The sequence below is a fragment of the Chrysochloris asiatica genome, unplaced genomic scaffold (assembly GCF_000296735.1).
Source record: "Chrysochloris asiatica unplaced genomic scaffold, ChrAsi1.0 scaffold00137, whole genome shotgun sequence".
Lineage (NCBI taxonomy): Eukaryota > Metazoa > Chordata > Mammalia > Afrosoricida > Chrysochloridae > Chrysochloris > Chrysochloris asiatica.
Genome location: NW_006408655.1, coordinates 8454511 through 8475814, shown reverse-complemented (window position 1 = coordinate 8475814; position 21304 = coordinate 8454511). Strand labels below are relative to the sequence as shown.

The window sequence follows — 21304 nt, the reverse complement described above, 5'->3', positions numbered from 1 at the left end:
GAAACAAAAAATATCCTTTCAGTAAACTTAGATGGAAATAGAAATACAAGAATAATTCTCACGTTTACCCTGTTGACTCTTCTTATCTATTTTATCTATTAATTTCAAAAGTCTCTTAAATATTCAAAAACATTCCAAGTTCTTTGAAGTATCATCTATAATACAAAAACTTGGAATCACCCATAATACAAAACTGAACCTCTTGAAAGGTATGAAACCAGTTAGGTTACCTTGCATGACACTTGTATTGTTAGCATCCTAATTCAGGGAATCTAGAATCTGACGGCAAAATTATATGAATAAGAATTTCTAAACAAAACAATTTTTAGTAGAGCAAGAATTTCTAAACAAAATATTTTTACTGCATAGTCAAAAGCAAGAAAAATTATAAAGTACAATAAAACAGAACTTATTATGTTGTTCAAGTATATTGTATTTAGTCTGTGTGATTAAATAGCGCAGCAGATACTTAGCTACTGTTGTTGTTGTTAAGTGCCATCGAGTCGATTCCGACCCATAGCGACCCTGTACAGGGTTTCTGAGGGTGTAAATCTTTACGGGAGTAGAAAGCCTCATCTTTCTCCCGCGGAGCAGCTGGCAGTTTCGAACCGCTGACCTTAAGGTTCGCAGCCCGATTCGTAACCACTACACTACTACTTAGCTACTAGTACAATGAATATACTAAAATCCTTGTAAATGACTGCACTTTCAAAAGAGACACACATTTAGTGGCAGAATATTATCTTTTTAAAAGCATCACAATGAATGATTTCCAGTTCATAACCTTTTAATAATGCTTCAAAATAATATTTTAGACGTAACAGACAGTATTCCAAATTAAATTAGTGTGCATTTCATTAAAATTCAGAATGATTCTTCCGTTACCTTTTTGCCCCTCCCCCAATCTTCTAAACTGCCACCAGGGGTCAGTATAAAAACACAGTTCCTTTCACTGTTAGACAGGAAAATGGAATTCTCAGCTCTTTGCTTGAGATAAACCTTTCTACAACAAAGACAACAGCTGTACAATTTTAACATGATTTAAATCCAACCTCAAAATACATCCAAGTCTATAATATGAGACTGTATTTTTCATGAGACTGCATTTTAATTTTCTTAATCACTGTGGTTTACTTGTATGATCAATGTTTCTTTCATGAAACAATTATAAATGACAAGATTATTTATTCTAATAAGGCATGGGTGCATGATCTGTATGTGAATCACTGAGTATTGGCCAAAAAGTATGATTGAGGACATCATACTTAAATTTTACTTATGTTAAGATCTATCTTTAACATGAAAATGTATTTTTCAGAGAACATGGTGGGCAGGAGAGGGAAAGAAAACTTACGGTGTTTTGCCATTTATAGAGTATTTTTTTCCTTTCAAAATGACCATCATTATTCAATACACCACAGGCTTTTAAGGACTGAGTATTAGTCTACACTTAAATCTACAGAATAAAAGAAATGGTAGAAATCCGGTATACAAATACATTATTCAAAATCTAATTAATGTCAAGTTAATTACAACTCACAGTGACCCTATAGGACAGAGTCAAATCGCCCCATAGGACTTCACAGACATTAATCTTTATGAAACAGACTGCCGCATCTTTCTCCCACAGAGCTGCATGTGGGTTCAAACTGTTGACTTCGTAGTTGAGCTATGAGCTTAACCACTGCAGCACCAGGACTCAAGATATAAATACATTACCCCCCACCCATTGTCATCAAGTTGATTCTGATTTATAATGAGACTATAGGACAGAGTTCACCAAGCTTACCAGCTGTTCCTTGGAAGCCCTCTACAGGGTCGCTATGGGTTGGAATTGACTCAACAGCACTTAACAACAACATAGGACAGAGTAGAACTTCCTCCTAAGATTTCTTTATGGACATCCATTGTCACATCATTCTCCCATGGAGTGGCTGGTGGGCTTCAACCACCTCCTTTTGATTAGCAGTTGAGAGCTTAACCACGCTGCCATGAGGACTCCCTACAAATACATTCCTGTCCTTTATTTAATGAGGTGAAAACGGCAGTGGGGGGGGGGGTAGGCAGGGAAGGCATATAACGTGTTCTGTACATGCTAATGAGATTTCATATTTTAAAAAATCATGTAAAATCGTGTTCTTCTCTGAGAATCCAGGAATGACTGATGTGGTTGTAGTCCCTGTGACTAAGTGGAGTGCTGACTTTTCTTAAAGTACGGTAGTTCTGTTTGTGGCAAACCTTTAACATTGTTCTTTATACACTACGTGACTTTTTCAGCATGGTACTACATAAAGAATTTTACTAGATATTAAAATGATTCAGTCAGTGCTTTATTTCTAAGTTACTGAAGAGAAAGATTAAGACTGATATATAAAATGACAGCTCATCCATATAAACTGAGGGTATGCAAAAGTTCCTAACGCATACAGCTGCACATCCACATAATTTGGGGCATTCGGTCTCTCTCTGGAGTCCCTTTGGAGTCGGCTCTTTAGTCATCTCATCATTTCTTTGTCGTGGTCCTGACCATCAGTCACACAATAGCAGGATGGTCTATACAGAAGAACTCTTTGTCTCTGGCATTCTGGAGGGCAGCCGTAGGCCAATAATCAATCAACTAATTTTTTTTTTTTTTTTTTAAATAGCCAATGTGCTGCCATTTAGAACTTTCTTGGATACTTCTGTGTACCAGGGTTACAAAAATAAAAATTAAAAAAAAGTAATGAAGGAGCTAAATTAGACTCCAAGTTTTATTTAAGTCACCCAGTTTTTCATGGAAATAACATAGAATAAGTATGAAAAGTCAAACTTAACATGATCTCTGCATAAACAATGCAATGAAAACCTGATTATGGATTTTCTATACCAAAATATGTAAGTCTGGAAAAAAAGAAATGGGCAGTTTCATTCAACATTCATTTAGCTTAAGCCCAAGTTCTTATCTATCCATAGGTATTAACATCATTGTAGTTTATTACTTTTTCTGTTTCTATTTTATTTATTTCATTTCCTACAAATAATCATATCTTTTTGACAGAAATCTAGCCAAAATCCGTACTAACTTACCAAACTGTTCATAGTTTACCAATGGCCTAGTTTTAGTTAGCATTAACAAAGAAACACATTGACACATTTTATCTCTTGCTGTTGTTGTTAAGTGCCCTAGGTCGAGTCAGTTATGACTCATAGGAACCCCAGGATAACTTAAAAAAATTCTAATTCTAATTAGAGCCAACAGATGGCAGTGATGTTATAAATTAATAGTTAAAGATATTCTTATAATACATAGCATCTGCCTCTCAGAAGCTTGAGAATAAGAATAATTTTCTCTGCAATTGTATAAATAAGGTACAACTTTGGTGTGACTAATTGGATAGAAGAATATGAAGTTGCATAATAAAATGTAACTGAAAAATATCATTTTCTATGTAAAAAATTAACAACTTTCTCCTTCTCGAACAGCATTGTAAGTTGAGAACTGTCTGGGAAATTAGCAGTGAGCTACTGTGAAACATAAAATCTACTATTGCCAATTGATTTGCATGTTCACCTATTTCCTGACACAGGGTTGTCTTAGCTTCTTATTTTTTATTTATTCACTTAAAAAATAATTTTACTTTTCTTTATCCTTCTACCACTTCAAATAAGTGCATTCAACTGAATTTGTCCTCTTGCTATAGTCTCAAATAGCTATTTTTTATTTTTGTTTATTGCTTGTTTCGTATTTTCACCCACTTTAAAAAACCTTTGTTTTGCAGATAGTGAAAAAGGGAAAGAGTCCATAGAATACTCTTACAGGAAAGCCTCCATTATCTTTTATGTTACTCAAAGTACGTGAAAACAAAATAAAATCATAGATGATACTAGTGATCTGTTAGGAACATTGGCGGATGTCAAGTAGAGCTGTGGTTTCACTTTTATTTTAGTTGACTTTTTAGTGTAAGTCTGTTTTCTCCTGAATGCCTACCATGAACTGGGCACTATTCTGTTTTTGTTGTAAGTGCTATTGAGTGGATTCCAACTCACAACTTATCTTATGCATAACAGAAGAAAACACTGCCCAGTCCTGCACCATCCTCACAATTTTTGTTACATTTGAGACCATTGCTGCTGTCACTGCATCAATTTATCTCATTGGGGGTCTTCCACTTTTTCACTGACCCTCCCTTTACCAAGCATGATGTCGTTGCTGAAAGCAGAGAATATCAGAAAGATGTTTACCTGTGCTTTATTGACTTCGCAAAGGTCTTCAATTGTGTGGATTATGACAAGCTATGGACAACATTGCAAAGTATGAGTATACCTGAACACTTTAAATTGTACTCATGAGGAATCTGTACCTGGACCAAGAGGCAGTTGTTCAAACAGAACATGGGAGTAGTGAACGGTTTAAAATTAAGAAAGGTGTGCGACAAGGTTGTATTCTTTCACCATACTTATTCAACCTGTATGCTGAGCAACTAATCCAAGAAGCTGGGTTCTATGAAGAAAAAACGTGGCATCAGGATTGGAGGAAGACTCATTAACAACCTGCGATATGCAGATGATACAATCTTGCTTGCTGAAAGTGAAGAGTACTTAATATATTTACTGATGAAGATCAAAGAGCACAGCCTTCGGTGTGGGTTGCATCTCAATTTAAAGAAAACAAAAAATCCTCAGCACTGGACCAATAAACAACATTCTTATCAACGGAGAAAAAAATTGAAGTTGTTAAGGACTTCATTCTTCTTGGATCAACTATCAACACTTATGTAAGCAGCAGTCAAGAAATCAAATGACATACTGCATTAGGCAAACCTGCTGCACACAACCTTTTTAAAGTGTTGAAGAGCAAAGATGTCAGCTTGAAGAGTAAGGTGCACCTGACCCAAGCCATGGTATTTTCAGTAACCTCATATGCATGCAAAAGCATGCAAAAGGAAGACCGTAGAAGAACTGATGCTTTTGAGTTATGGTGTTGGAGGAGAATATTGAAAGTGCCACGGGCTGCCAAAAGAACAAACAGATCTGTGTTGGAAGAAGTACAGCCAGAGTGCTCCTTGGAGGCCAGGATGGCCAAACTTCATCTCTCATACTTCGGACATATTTTCTGGAGGGACCAGTCGCTGGAGAAGTATATCATGTTTAGTAAGGTGGAGGGTCCGAGAAAGAGAGGAAAACCCCAGCGAGATGGACTGGCAAAGTGGCAGCACCAATGGGCTCAAACGTGGCCAACAGTAGTGAGGTTGGCCCAGGATCCGGCAGTGTTTCGTTCTGCTGTGCATAAGGTCACTATGAGTTGGTATTGACTCGATGGCACCTAACAACAACAAGTGTCTCCTGATGACATATCTGAAGTATGGGAGACAAAGTCTCACCATCCTGGCTTCTAAAGATGGTCTGGACCATCAGTACATCTGCCATTCTGGCTGTACTTCTTCCAACACAAATTTGTTTGTTCTCCTGGCAGTTCATGGCACTTAAAATATTCTTCTCCAACATCATCATTTAAATGCATAGATTTTTTTACCCCAGTGTTCCTTATTCAGTATTTTCACTAATCAGTTGCTTTTAGGTGCTACTGAGTGAGTTCCAACTCATAGTGACTTTATGTAAAACAGAATGGAACACTGTCTAGTCTTAGGCCATCCTCATAATCACTGTTATGTTTGAGCCATTTCTACAGCAGTGTGTCTCAATCCATCTCATGGAGCGTCTTCCTCTTATTCCCTGACCCTCCACTTTTCCAAGCATGATATCTTTCTCCAGCGTCTGGTTCCTCCTGATAACATGCTCAAAAGTATATGAGATAAAGGGTGGCCATGCTCACTTCCAAGGAGCATTTTGGCTGTGCTTCTACCAAAACAGATTTGTTTGTTCTTTTGACCGCCTGTAGGGCTTTTAATATTCTTTGCCAACAGCACAATTCAAATGCATAAATTTTTCTTTGGTCTTCCTTAGTCCTTGTCCAACTTGCACATGCATATGAAAACACCACGGCTTGGATCAGGTGCACCTTAGTCTTCAAAGTGACATCTTTCCTTTCTAAAAGAAACCAGCTTGCTAACCAGAGGAAGGCATGAAAAGAGAACGCTGGCAGGGAGGCTATGCCAATCATATGCACTGAAAGCCTGCCAATGAGGTATGGACCCAATACATCAAAGCTTAAAAAGTGCTACTGTCTGGGGTTCTCTCTACTAAGGTGGCCTGACAGCCCCACCTTCATTAACAGGTACTGAATACCACCACTTTATTCAAAATGGTAACCAGAAACCCGGAGGAAAAACTTAGAGACCAGAATGGGCAGTTTCAAAAGGACAGGGGGGAAGGATTTTAGTTCATAGTTATTAGAAAGTTTTTCAAACTTTGTTGATTAAAGAAGTAAAATTTCAAACCTTTAGAAAACTTTGGTATCTATGAAGGCTTAGTCAGTGAAAATACTAGATAAGCAAGATCTTTGGGTACCACTTAAGGCAATATTCATAACGACTCTTATGTTGTAAGTCTTTTTACAAATGTGTATAGCCTGGTTCTTTATTGATACTTAATCTATTAATGCCTCTATTTTATCACATATGAGTGTGCTTTCTTCAAGACATGTGAAACACTGAATTCCGAGATTTTATATTAAAAATTCCTTTAGATATAGATGACAGATTTCAATCTGTAGATTACAAAAGCAATTTTAATTTTTAAAATTGTCAATTACAGAAGAAGAGTCTGTACCACAAAGTACTCATATATTCCTCCTTTCCCAAGTTGATTTTGTTTTTCCTTTAGTTTAGAAAATGTTTATTAACCCATCATTTTCTAAGCAAAAATCCATTAACAATGGCCATCGAGTCAATTCCAACTCATAACCAATCCCATAATCAGAGAAAATTACATTATTCGATTTATGAAAGGTACCTTCCACCCCAGAAGAAGCCCTGAGTTTATGTATTAGAAAGCCACTGAAGGCACATCAAGATAAGACTGAAGGAAAAGGGGTTCCATTTTAATATGTGAAACGGTATTCACAGCATTAGCAATGATCAGATATCCTAACTGTTACCAAATGTACATGGAAGACATTAGCTTTACTTTTTGCTTTTGAAAGGCCTCCTTTCCTTACTATTTATGTGTGGTGGAAGAGCAGCTAGAGCCGTCTAGCGTCCTGGCCCCCGGCAGCAATGCGAGAGTCAGCCTCAGTTACATAGCACCTGCCAAGACCTGTATCAAGTGGACTGACTTCGAAAAGTGACGCTGGGTACTCTGAACTCTTCTGAGTTTATGCAAATAATTTTTAAAAGAAGATCTGAGAGGGAAACATTTTTCAGTTTAAAATAACCAGTCATCTCTGTTATCTCTCTTGTTGTGTTTGGCTTTAGTAATTCATGTTCTACAAGACCTGTTACATGGGTCTACAAAATATGGTTTGTTTCCATGACTTTTGATTAACCACAGAAACTTTCCCAACCTTAGTCTTCAGCATTTGGCACTTCCAACAGTGTAAAATATGACTCTATTTTCCTCTCAAAAACATTTATTTTCAATAGTTTTGTACTTGAAAAATTTTTAATGTGATTTTTTTTTTTTTAACTTTCAGAGAACATCCAGAAAACCACTTTCACTTATGACCTGTTTTCCTTACCAAGAGCAAATTGAAAAAAAAATCACAATGAACTATCCAAACTAACCTTTCTATAGTAACAAAAGTATAGACTCAGGTGGCAAAGATCAGTAAAATAGGTAATTAAATCAAAAGAGAAAATCTGAAACCAGTCTCTCAGTTTCAGAGCCATTTCACATTCTAATTTTCTATGATTTTATCTAAAACTGTAATATGATTGATAAATGTCAGGAAAACCTACATAAAGTCAGATATCAGTACACTCTGGAGGCCCATTAAGAAGTAGCAGTGTAGTGGATTACGAGCTGAGTTGCTAACCGCAAGGTCAGTAGTTCAAATCTACCAGTCACTCCACAGGAGAAAGATGAGGCTATCTACTCCCGTAAAGATTTACAGTCTCAGAAACCCTGTACAGGTTCACTACAAGTTGGAATGACTCCGCGGCACAAAAGGTAATAGATCAATCTAACTGCACTGGAGATACAAACGTCACTGATGAGATCTTTGAACTGGCATGCCAATAGTAAAATAATCACTGGATATGCTAATTTCAAATTCTACTTATTATAACTCAAATATCCTAGAAATGTGTGCACTTTTATATAAATGATGATCCTTAGTGGTTACGAATCAGGCTGCGAACCTTAAGGTCAGCAGTTCAAAACTACCAGCCGTTCCGCAGGAGAAAGATGAGGCTCTTTGCTCCCGTAAAGATGTACAGCCTAGGAAACCCTATACAGGGTCTCTATGAGTCGGAACCGACTCCACAGCACACAACAACAACAACAACAATTTAGGAAACTGTATCAGAGGGTAGCTATTAAATGAGCACAGTTGTGTTTTGATGCTTACACATTTTTACCATACTACAATTGAGCATTGTTAGAGTTCTATTCTTTCTATTAAGCTTTTCTTATCAAATATTTGTGTGAGAGTAGAGAAAGGCTAAATAAATTATGCGTGTATATGCTGGGAGGATTTATTTCAAGGTGCTGTGGAGATGCCTCCAACTCAAAAGCAACTCTAGGTACAAGGAGAAGTCAAGGAGTTTTACTAAGGTTCCAGTTTATATATCTAGAAGATTATTCCAAACAAAACGTGTTTAGAAATGTGTTTAATCATGTCTGCAATCAATGGATGGCTACAGATAAATTCTCTAAGTCATACACTTGATCTAGTCTCGTTAGGGTGTCTTAAAAAAAAAAAAATATATATATATATATGTATATGTTGTTGTTGTTAAGTGTCATCAAGTCGGTTCCAACCCATAGCAACCCTATATAGGGTTTCCAAGCAGATGCTGGTGAGCTTGAACCACCAACCTTGCAGTTCAAACAGCTTTATATCTGGCGCATTAACCCACAGCGCCACACCAGGACTCCATATATATGTATATATACATACCACGAAAATAGTGCTTTCTGAGGGAATCAGCTGGGCCAATTCAATTCAAGGCAGAGAAGTCAACTCACAAGGTTATGGCTACTGATTTTTGGGATTCCAAAGGGGTAATCTTGACAGATTGACCTTGATAGGGATTCCTGCCATGGTGTTGTGAGTTAATGCACTAGACTACAAAGTTGGTTTGAACTGCAAGGTCAGACGTTTGTGCACATCAGCCACTCCTCAGGAATGCTATCACTATGGGTTGGAACTGACTTGATGACACTTAACAACAACAATCTTGATAAATAGTCTCAAAGAACACAGGATGATCACAGGGGCTTATTATGACAAAGTTTTAAGAAAATAGAAAGCTGTGTTAGTGAGGAAAAAGCCATAGAAGCTGCATCTAGGAATTTTTTCCCCATCACAACAATGCACCTGGCTCACTTTTTGAGGGCTGTCCTACAAGAATGTCATTGGGAAACCTTACCCCATCTACCTTATAGCCCTGATCTTGTCCCTCAGACTTCTTTTTGTTCCCCAAACCAAAAGAACATGGAAAAGGAACATATTTGAGTCACTCAAGTATGCAAAACTGTCATTTTAGCGGAGTATTGAAGAGTGCTGAATTCTTTGGGCAAGGGTTAGAAAGATAGAAACACTACTTTCAGAAGTATATAGACCTAGATGGAGAGTAAGAAGAAAAGCAAAAGCTTCACATTTTGATTAATACAGGTTTCTAAGGTTCTGTAACAATACTTTTTGACTTACCCTTGTACAACAGAACCAAAACTCAGAAAGGGTAATTTTAGACACAATGTCACAAAATAATAATATATGAAATCTAACACCTAAAGTACCAAATGAGATATAGGGAGATAAAGTATTTTATTCATGAAAGTTGCTTTCAAGAAATTCTGTTTTACAAAACAGCCTTGTTGTTCTTGTTAAGAGTTGTTGAGTAGTTCCAACACACAAAGACCCTTTCTAGAATTTTCAAGGACCTTGAGGTTAGCAGTCCAGTGCTTATCCTACAGTGCCACATGAGCACTCCAAAAAATTCTGACCTCCTTTAAACCAAACCAAAGCCAAAACCCACTGCCACTGAGTCGATTCGGACTCATAGAGACCCTGTACAGAGTAGTCTGTGAGCAGACCACCTCATTTTTATCTCCTTTATAGGAAAAAACACAATGAAGTCTTACAGACCTCAGTTTAATTTCTTGATCAGCTCTTTCAATGAATAAGTGTAATCCAAAAGCTAGGTGGCCTTGCAGAGCCTCAGTTTCCTCATTTGTTAAGTGGATTATTTTGATAAATATATTTAAAAATTTTTTATATTTAATCATATACCACAATGCATAGACTATAGAAGGCATTTCTCTGTCTTATAATTTCTCCATATATTTCTCAAAATATGCTTTTTTAAACTGACTTTTTAAAATGTTACCAGATTTCTCTAAAATGCCGTTGTTTTAAGTGCCTTTGAGTCGGTTCCGATTCATAGCGACCCTATATAGAGTTTCCAAGGAGTGGCTGGTGAGCTTGAACTGCCAACCTTGCAGTTCAAACTGACCTTGCAGTTGAGAGCATTAACCCACAGTGCCACACCAGATGGGATTTTAAACATTTTTCTATATTTATCAAATGTTTAGATAATGCTGCCTTTAATGTTTTCTGCATCGTCTTGTTTTATTTGTACTGGATGCACACAAGAGTTGGCCAATTGCCTAACTCAAACGACCTACGCATTTTCCCAACAAACCTGGAAACAATCAAGATTTTGTTAATACCTTCGAAAACAAGCCTATCTGATGACTCTGTTTTCACAGAGATTGAGTAATAACCGAGGATCGGTCATATGCACATACACCACCTGAAAGCCACATCATTAAAGTGAAAACCTCTTAGGGGCAAAAAGAGACCATGTTAGATTGTTAACTATTCCGTCACAAGTCAGGGCTGAATGAGTATTTTTATCCTTACTTTGCATTAGCAGGATTGCAAGTTGTCAGATTAGCCAAGGCTAGAGCTGCTGCTTCCTTCACCTCATCATTGTCACTTTTTACCAGCTGAATGAGCTGTGGAATCCCTATAGAAAAGAAGGGCAAAATGTGACCGTTCAAATATTCATGCAAACCCAGAATAAGGGAACCTAAAATTCTTCCAAATATTTTTTCTTCCAGTTGACTTACCCTGATTATTGAAAAAGTCTTTGCTGCCTGGATTTTCACACATTGCTGAAATCGCTTGGGAAGCAGCAATTTTCGTTCCGTCACTTTCAGAACCCAAAAGGGTGACAAGGCATTTTTCCACCTCTTGCTCATGCAAAAGTTTTCTATTTTCAGCTTTCCATAAAACAAAAGGGAAAAAAAAATTCAGAATCTTGCCACAAAAAAAAGGGAACAAGAAGCAAGATACGAATGAGAAAGTATTGTTACTTACTTGCCCACCCAAAGCATGACAATAATTCAAACTGTTTGCCCCACTTTAGGTGCAAAAAGTCTAAATTCAACAATATATTTATTTAATCCTTACGACAAAGGAATTTCGTAAAAAGAAACATTTTTTTTTTTTTGAGATTCTCTTTATATGTTACCATCAGTGTGACAATGAAAATTTTATAATAACAAAAAAGCAAGTTTATGTGCCATTCAGTTGGTTCATACTCATAACAAAGACTTTCGATTACATGGTTCATGACAAGCTATGGACAACATTGAAAAGTATGAGTATTCCTGAATACTTAATTATGCTCATGAGAAATCTATACATGGACCAAGAGGCAGTTGTTCACACAGACCATGGGAATACTGCATGGTTTAAAATTAAGAAAAGTGTGCGACAGGGATGTATTCTTTCACCATACATATTCAACCTGTATGCTGAGCAGATAATCTGATAAATAGGGTTACTTGAAGAAAAATGTGGCATCAAGATTGGAGGATGACTCATTAACAACCTGCGATTGCAGATGATTCAACCTGGCTTGCTGAAAGTGAAGAGGACTTAAAGTATTTACTGATGAAGATCAAAAAGCACAGCCTTTGGTGTGGGTTGCATCTCAATGTCAAGAAAACAAAAATCCTCACCACTGGACCAATAAACAACATTCTTATCAACAGAGAAAAAAATGAAGTTGTCAAGGACTTCATTCTTCTTGGATCAACTATCAACACTCATGGAAGCAGCAGTCAAGAAATCAAAGGACGTACTGCATTAGGCAAATCTGCTGCACAAGACCTTTTTAAAGTGTTGATGAGCAAAGATGTCAGCTTAAAGACTAAGGTGCGCCTGACCCAAGCCATGGTATTTTCAATACCCTCATATGCATGCGAAAGCTGGACAGTGAATAAGGAAGACCATAGAATTATTGATGCTTTTGAGGTATGGTGTTGGAGGAGAATATTGAAAGTGCCATGGGCTGCCAAAAGAACCAACAGATCTGTGTTGGAAGAAGTATAGCCAGAGTGCCCCTTGTAGGCCAGGATGGCCAAACTTTGTCTCTTGTACTTCAGACATATTGTCAGGAGGGATCAGTTGCTGAAGAAGGATATCATGTTTGGTAAGGTGGAGGGTCAGAGAAAAAGAGAGAGACCCCCAGTGAGACGGACTGGCAAAGTGGCAGCATCAGTGGCTCAAGAGTGGCAACAATTGTGTTGCTGGCCCAGGACCGGGCAGTGTTCCGTTCTGTTGTACACAGGATCACTATGAGTCAGTACCGACTCGATGGCACCTAACAACAACAACAATAGGTTTTTCAAGGAGCAGCTGGTGGGTTTGAACCACCAACCTTTCAGTTAGCAATCCAGTGCTTATCCTACAGTGCCACACAAGGACTCTTAGCAAGAACTTATGAAATACCAATCACATGTGTGGTATGTATGCTCAGTGTGTACACATGATAATCTTCTCACCAAGTAAACACAAAAAAACCTAGTTGCTTGAAAGCTATTTCAAATACAAAACCCAATTATCTGAAGACATTCAAACAGCTGAGTAAATTGGATGCTCACTTCAGGAAAAGTGACAAGGAGAGAAGAAAGTTTAAAGGAGAAGGAAAGCATAAGCCAACACTTAAGGAATTTATATAATCATACACTCAAAAAAATCACAGTTATCTATTATCTCAAATCATAATGCACATTAAACAGGTATGAATTAAATCGTTATTTTCCTCGACAAATTACTATAAACCTTCTAAAATTACAGAAAAAAAAGGTATGATTCTAAATCTATATCCTAATATTCATTGTTGTTGTTGTCAAGTGCTGCAGAATTGATTCCAACTCATAACAACAGACTCAAGGGCCCTTAACAACATCTCAATACTATACAAATCAAGTATTACACTGAACTCAATGAGAAAATTAGGTTCCATAGTGTGTGTTCGCTAGTTCATTCTAAATTAATAAGTTGTTGTTAAGTGCAGATGAGTCGGTTCCTACTCATAGCAACCCTGTATAGGATTTCCAAGGAGTGGCTGCTGGGTTTGAACCTCTGACCTTGTAGTTAGCAGTCCAGTGCTTATCCTATCGTGCCACACCAGGCCTCCTATGTATTAAACCATATACTAGAAAAATATTTTATACCAAACCCTCTTTAAGGCCATAAAAAGTACCATAGCTAGTTTAAAAAGAAACAAATAATTCCTAACCATTTTATTTTCCATTTCTTCAAAACATTTTGTCATAAATTTGAGTCTTCATGAATTATCCTAAGGAGCTCTGGTAGCGTAGTGGTTACGAATCGGGCTGCGAGCCTTAAGGTCAACGGTTCGAAACTACCAGCCGCTCCGCGGGAGAAAGATGAGGCTTTCTACTCCCGTAAAGATTTACACCCTCGGAAACCCTGTACAGGGTCGCTATGGGTCGGAACCGACTTGACGGCACTTAACAACAACAACAACAAAGTCAATTTATATGATAAAGATAGAAGAAGGTGAGCTATGTGCTCTTAGGGGATATCAGTATATAAAAGAATCCATTAGAATACTAGAAGAAAAATCTGCAAAAATGCTGATAATTTAAATTACAGCACCTCCATGGGGAACTAATTCATTAGTTACACATATTTAAATTAACTTGTTTTTCCACCTTCAGAACTATTTTCAGAAATTAATAGCAACTAATTTTACATTTTCAAGTTAATATATGACATCTCTTTCCCTTTAACACTGATTCAAAATATCACCCTATTTCACAGAATCAAAATCACGTTCAGATGGTACCATATTTGCAAATGCTTTTGGAGTTTGTTCATGTGCTGTGTTGATATATGTTGAATAGTCTGGCTACAACTGGCACCAGCTAAATTAATAACACTCTAGTCCTTCATCCTAAACCAATCATCAACCATAGCCTGTAATCCTATCATTTTAATTCCTTGCTTCTTTCATTTAAAATTAGAATTCAGGCAGTTTTGTGGGACTTTTTTTAAAATTTAAAGCTACAGTTAATACATACAGCTCAAGTATATGACTCCTAAAATGTTTGAAAATACATGTAATCATTGTTGGCTTTTACTGAATAAACAGTATCTGAAACTTTTCTAGTATCTCCTACATAAATGCTTTTATTTATAATGAAAACTTCTCTATCATCTCTAAATCCACCACCCTACACAGAAAGTTCTTAGCATGATTTTCATCAGGAAAATCAGCCGTAAGAATTAATTTGGAAGGCTAACTTTTGAGTATGTAAATTGTTATATTCAGAACACAGAATACAGACAATTATTAGAAAGATTTTTTAAAATAATTTAAATAAACACTGTGGGCAATTAGTTTCTCAACCCTGCTGTGAATATTCTCAAAATCCAGCTGTGTTCATCAAATCTCAAAAGTGCTGACTGCAGTATGGCTAGAATAGATTTACAAGACGAATTAACATATTAACCAAGTACCTTTATTGAATTGCTACACCGAGAAATTAAGTATTTATGTTTTAATCACACAAATAATACAGATGGCAAGGAAGTTATGCTATTAACAGAGTAAGATCTTTTAAAAATGGTATTTGTTCAGTATCACCAAAAATATGAAATATGAGATTCTGTAACTGAAGATAAATCTGCATGTAAGGATGCTTTTCTTCACCCATTCTCAAAGTTACCATCCTCCTGCTGAGCCGTTAATGCCAGTCCATAAACCTAAGGCAATGTGGCAATTAGCACCTTCGTCTGGCTGATGCCAGGTCAAAGGCAACACTGACATGGCCTTTCCACAGTTGGGGTACGCCCTGGAACTTTACTCAACAAAACAAAACTTAGTTTCAGAACGTGAGCTATAAGCTGAACAACATATTCAGCTCATTTCAGAAACAATTCTTGTTTGAGTAACTCAGTGTACTCTTTTAAAGAATTTTATCTACATGACACCAGACTGACAGCAACGATTCTAAAACAGAGATGAGAATTTTAAGGGTAGAGAGACTAGGTTAATGGTGATGAAACACTGTAGACTGGGATGGGGAGGATGGTGATACAATTGTGAAGTATGTAGCCATTGTCAAGGAACTGATGTGTAAAAACTGTTGAATAAATATGTTTTGCTCTGTGTAGTTTCGATAAAATTTTTTAAAGAATCATGTGTATTATGTGCTTGTGTGTGTCAATTGTGCTTCTGAAATGGAAAATGCATGACCTAGTGTGGTGTGGTGCTGCAGCATAAGCACAGGGCTGCTAACCACAAAATCGGGAGTTCAACCCCACCAGCAGCTCCTTGAAAACCCTACACAGGATTGCTATGAGTCAGAACCAACTTGATGGCACTCAACAACAACAGCCTTTATAAAAGAAAAAGATTTGATGGTGATAAAAGTAAAAAGAAAATGTTAAAATTAATACTGATAATTATATTATTCTTAATAGCAGTATAAGGACCAACATCTGCCAAAACCTACAAATGAATGGACTTTTATAACTGTGGGAAATTATTTTCAAATAGCTTCATGGTTAGTTATTTTCAATACAAAAATATTAGGAGATACCAGCTTTGTTAGTTCTTATTATGCTTTTATAATTCATCACTGTAACTAAGACTTATGTCTAGTTGAACTGGCTGGATCTGCCATGCACCAGGTTCAAATCAAAAGGAGCAGACAAGACATACAGGCAGGATCTGAAAAGAAGGCAGAGGACAGAATCCAGGAAGGGAGGAAGAGGCCACTATTGTGAACTGGGCCAGGTAAACAGACTTAAGGGGTAAATAAATCAACAAATATAAAAGATAATGACTAGGCAAATGAGAAAGATGGTAACCTATCCTCTAGCACAGCCCCTAAGGAACAGGATATAGGTTCTGCCCTAGTACTGTGTTCCTGCCAGAGATGGGCACAAGTGTATGGCCAAGTCAAGTCAGAGTCCTGTAGGGAATTCTGCTTCTGGATAAACTTGGAAGAGAAAGATTTTCTCAAAGCACTGTCCTCAATCAAGAGAAAGTTCATCTTGAAGATTTCTTGGGATATGAGGACAGAGAGAAAGTATCAATCTTTGGAGAACCATGTATTTTTCTAAAGGCTCCAAGAATTAATCTTTCAGACATGGTATCTCCTAGCCTATAAAAAGCTATAAGAAAACCTCTGTGTCCATGAGATTTGAAGAGTAATTTGACATTCTTTTGCAGTGTTTGTACAGTCACCAGAGGTCAAACAATTTAGGAAGGAAGGAAGACTATGTTGGAAAGGATGGATGAAGGTTACCAGGTGAAAAAACTGGATTATAAACTGTAAACGTTATAATACTAGATGAATCCTGTATTACAATGCTCAAGAAGACATATTCATTGCAATGCAGATGGATAGTTGGTCTAGTGATGTTAGAGTACGTATAAATTTCATGCCACCTGGACAGTGGGGGTTCTGGTAAGCAATGGAACTTATCTTTGTGCTTGCTTGCTTAATCTTCCAAAGTAACTGGTCCAGATTAGTCTATGTAGAGACTGTTACTTTAGTCTACCACAGTAGAGATGTTGTTGTTGTTGTTAGGTGCCATTCAGTTGGTACCAACTCACAGTGACCCTATGCACAACAGAATGAAACACTGCCCAGTCCTGGGCCAACCTTATAACTGTTGCCACACTTGAGCCCACTGATGCTGCTACTTTGCCAATCCATCTTGCTGGGGGGTCTTCCTCGTTTTCTCTGGCCTTCCATCTTACCAAACATGATACCCTTCTCCAGTGACTGGTTCCTCCTGACAATATATCTGAAGTATGAGAGACGAATTCTAGCCTTCCAACGAGTATTCGGGCTGCGCTTCTTCCAACACAGATCTGTTTGTTCTTTTGGCAGCCCATGGTGCTTTCAATATTCTCCTTTAACACCATAACTCAAAAGCATCAATTCTGCTACGGTCTTCCTTATTCACTGTCCAGCTTTCACATGCATAAAAGATTATTGAAAATGCCATAGCTTGGGTCAGGCACACCTTAGTCCTCAAGCTGACATCTGTGCTCTTCAACACTTTAAAAAGATCTTGTGCAGATTTGCCTAATGCAATATGTCATTTGATTTCTTGGCTGCAGCTTCTATGAATGTTGATGGTCGATCCAAGAAAAATGAAGTCTTTGTCAACTTCAATCTTTTCCCCATTGATAAGAATGTTACTTATTGATCCAGTGGTGAGGATTTTTGTTTTCTTTACATTGAGATGCAATCTCTACCGAAGTCTATGGTCTTTGGTCTTCATCAGTAAGTATTTTAAGTCCTCTTCACGCTCAACAAGCAAGGTTGTATCATCTGCACATAGCAGGTTGTCTTCCTCCAATCTTGATGTCCCGTTTTTCTTCATATAACCTAGCTTCTTGGGTTATTTGCTCAGCATACAGGTTGAATAAGTATGGTGAAAGAATACAACCTTGTTGCACATCTTTCCTAATTTTAAACCATTGAGTGTTCCCATGTTCTGTTTGAGCAACTGCCTCTTGGTCCAGGTACAGATTCCTCATGAGCACAATTAAGTGTTCTGGAATACTCATACTTCACAATGTTGTCCATAGCTTTCATGATCTACACAATCGAAGGCCTTTGCGTAGTCAATAAAGCACAGGTAAACAGGTAAAGCACAGGTAAAAATCTTTCTGCTATTTTCTGCTTTCAGACAAGATCCATCTAACATCAGTAATGATATCCCTCGTCCCACGTCCTCTTCTGAATCCAGCTTGAACCTCTGGAAGTTCTCTGTCAACATAAGCTTGTAGTCATTTCTGTATTCCCTTTAGTAAAACTTAACCCTCATGGGATATCAAAGGTATTGTCTGATGTTTTCCGCATTCTGTTGGGTCACCTCCCTTTGGAACTTTACTCGCATGGGATATCAGACAAAGGTATTGTCTGATATTTTCCACTTTCTGTTGAGTCACCTCTTTTTGGAATGGGCACAAACACGGGTCTCTTCCAATCAGTTGGCCAGATAGTTGTCTTCCAAACTTCTTGGCATAGATGAGTGAGTGCCTCCAGTGCCGCCTCACTTTCTTGAAAGATTTCAATTTTTATTCCATCAATTCCTGGTGCCTTGTTCATATTTAAAATATGAGATTCCAGAATCACAGCAACTCACAAGTCACCACAGTAAGATAAACTGACAGATGAGTGATAGACAGCAGAGCTAGATGAAGGTTATATGGCGTGAGGAGAATGTGAAGAAACTGATAGCACATTTAAGGCAGCAGGGGTTACACCAAGTTAAAGCATGAAAAACTATGCGTAAAATTTGTATAGGGCAGGAAGAGACACCAGTTGTTTTATTCACACCTCACAAAACAATGGAGTTGATGAGGATGTGAAAAATAGGAGCTCTGGTACGATGCTGGTTAGAATGGAAAATGGTTCAGTTTCTGTGGAAACCTGTCTGATGGTTTCTCAAAATGTTAAAGACAGAATTTCCATATGATTCAGCAAGTCCATATCTCAGCATATACCCAGAAGAATTGAAAACAGGAATACAAGCATATACTTATATACTAATGTTCACTGCAGCCCTATTCACAACAGCCCAAATGTTCATCAACAGATGGATGGATGGATGGACAGTTTGTAGGATTCATGTATGATAGAATATCATTCAACATTAAAAAGGAATGATAGTTTTTAATACTTGCTGAATAATGTGGATGAACTCAGAAAACATTATGCTAAGTGAGAAAATATTTTGGAATGACAAATGTTTTGGAACTAGATAAAGGGATAGTTGGTTGCACAGTATTGTGAATGGACTAAATGATACTGTGCTGCTCACTTGAAACTAGTTAATTTCACATTATGTGAATTTCACCGCAATGAATTATTTTTAAAAAGCACTGACATTTGAAATTTTTATTTTCCCTTTTAAACCTAATCATTAAATTGCTGAGGAACATGGAAACTGACTGGTTAAAACAAAAATAAAGTAAAAACAAAACTACAGACTCAGAACCTAAACCAAAGCAACTATATGAGAAAGCATGGTCTAGCATAAGTTATAGGCTTCAGAACACAATGGAGAGTGTCTGGACAAAGTAAAAACCTATGGATACATGGCTGTGCAAACTGCAAAAAGCTCTAATGCCAAGCTAGACCATTTGGACATTATCTTGCTGAATACAAGCCCAAGAGTCTTAACTTGAGGTCCATGGATCCAGAGGGCAGAGAGGGGCTCTAGGAAGTTCATGGACTCCCTGAACTTTTATGCAAAGCTGTATGCCTATCTGTGTTTCTCTCATCAGATTCTCAAAGTAACTAAAGACCCCTCAAAAGCTGAGTTTGGTCCAGCAAAGCTGCAGTTCACTTAAAATCAAATAACTTGTCTTTGCAGTCAGTGCCAGCAGAGCCAGTACTAGAACTAGAATATCAGGAATTCTGTTCAGTGCTCTGTCCACTACTATGCCACATGAAACTCACTACCCCATGAGTTAAAATAATGAAACACAGAATTCCAAGAGGTAGTGGTGGTTACTGAAATGTGCAAAGATCTGTAGTTAGAAAACAAAAAGGGAAGAACACCCTCAGTTTTTTGAAAGCTGACCAAAGTACTGAGGAAAAAATTCAAGTCTCAACTTGAAATGCTGTTGGATTCTTTGGGCAAAATATTGAATGATGCAGAAAGCATCAAAAGAAGATGGAAGGAATCACAGAGTCACTGTGCCAAAAGGAAATGGTTGATGTTCAACTATTTCAAGATTAAGATCCATTAGTACTGAAGGAAAAGTCAAAGTGCACTGAAGGTATTGGCAAAGAACAAGGCACCAGGAATTGAAGGAATAAAAATTGTTATCTTTCAGCAAACTGATGTAGCACTGGAGGCACTCACTCATCTATGCCAAGCAATCTGGAAGACAGCTACCTAGCCAACTGATTGGAAGAAATCCATATTCGTGCCATTCCATAGAGAGGTGGTAACCCAATGGAATAAAGAAATCACTGGACAGTATCATTACTATCACATGCAAGTAATATTTTGCTAAAGATAATTCAAAACGGCTGCAACAGTACATTACAGGGAACTACCAAAGGTTCAAGCTGGATTCAGATGACAAGAAACAAGGGATATCATTGCTGACATCAGATGAATCTTGGCTGAAAGCAGAGAATACCAGGAAAGATGTTTACCTGTGCTTTATTGACTATGCAAAGACCTTTGACTATGTGACAAGCTATGTACAACATTGTGGAGAATTATTATTCCAGTACTTCATTGTGTTCATGAGGAATCTGTACATAGACCAAGAGGCAGTTTTTCGGACACAACAAGGGGACACTGAATGGATTATTATCAGGAAAGGTGTGTGCAAGGTTATATCCTTTCACCATACTTATTCAATCTGTATGCTGAGCAAAGAATCCTAGAAACTGGATTGTATGACGAAGAACGTGGCATCAGGATTGGAGGAAGACTCTTAACATCCTGCAATATGCAGATAATACAGACTTGCTTGCTTGCCTGATTGCTTGCTGTAAAGAGGATTTAAAATACCAGTGAATACATTCACAATAAAACATTAAAAATTATTTTTAAAAAACCAGTGAAGAGCAAAGACCACAGCCTTCAATATGGGTTGCATATCAATGCAAAAAAAAAAAAAAAAAATCCTCACCAAGGGACCAATAAATAACATCATGAAAAACAGAAAAAGATTGAAACTGTCAAAGACTTCATTTTGCTTGGATCCACCATCAACACTCATGGAAGCAGCAATCAAGAAATCAAACGATGTATTGCATTAGGCAAATCTGCTGCATAAGCCCTCTTTATAGTGTTGAAGAACAAAGATTGTTTTTTAGTGTTTTATTGTGAATTATATGATAGTTTACATGAGAGAACTTTAGTTTTACATTCATTCCATCGTAT

The 21304-nt window shown here is 37.4% G+C and overlaps 1 protein-coding gene across 1 annotated transcript in view; it reads right to left on the bottom strand.

Annotated features, from left to right (window-relative positions):
* The window catches only part of ARMC3 (armadillo repeat containing 3), a 154640-nt gene that overhangs the window by 69433 nt on the left and 63903 nt on the right, over nt 1-21304 (bottom strand). The window contains exons 9-10 of the mRNA XM_006869910.1: nt 11176-11328; nt 10967-11072 (exon numbers count right to left, since the gene is read on the bottom strand). Coding sequence (XP_006869972.1) covers nt 10967-11072; nt 11176-11328 — 259 coding nt within the window. The remainder of the gene's footprint in view (nt 1-10966; nt 11073-11175; nt 11329-21304) is intronic.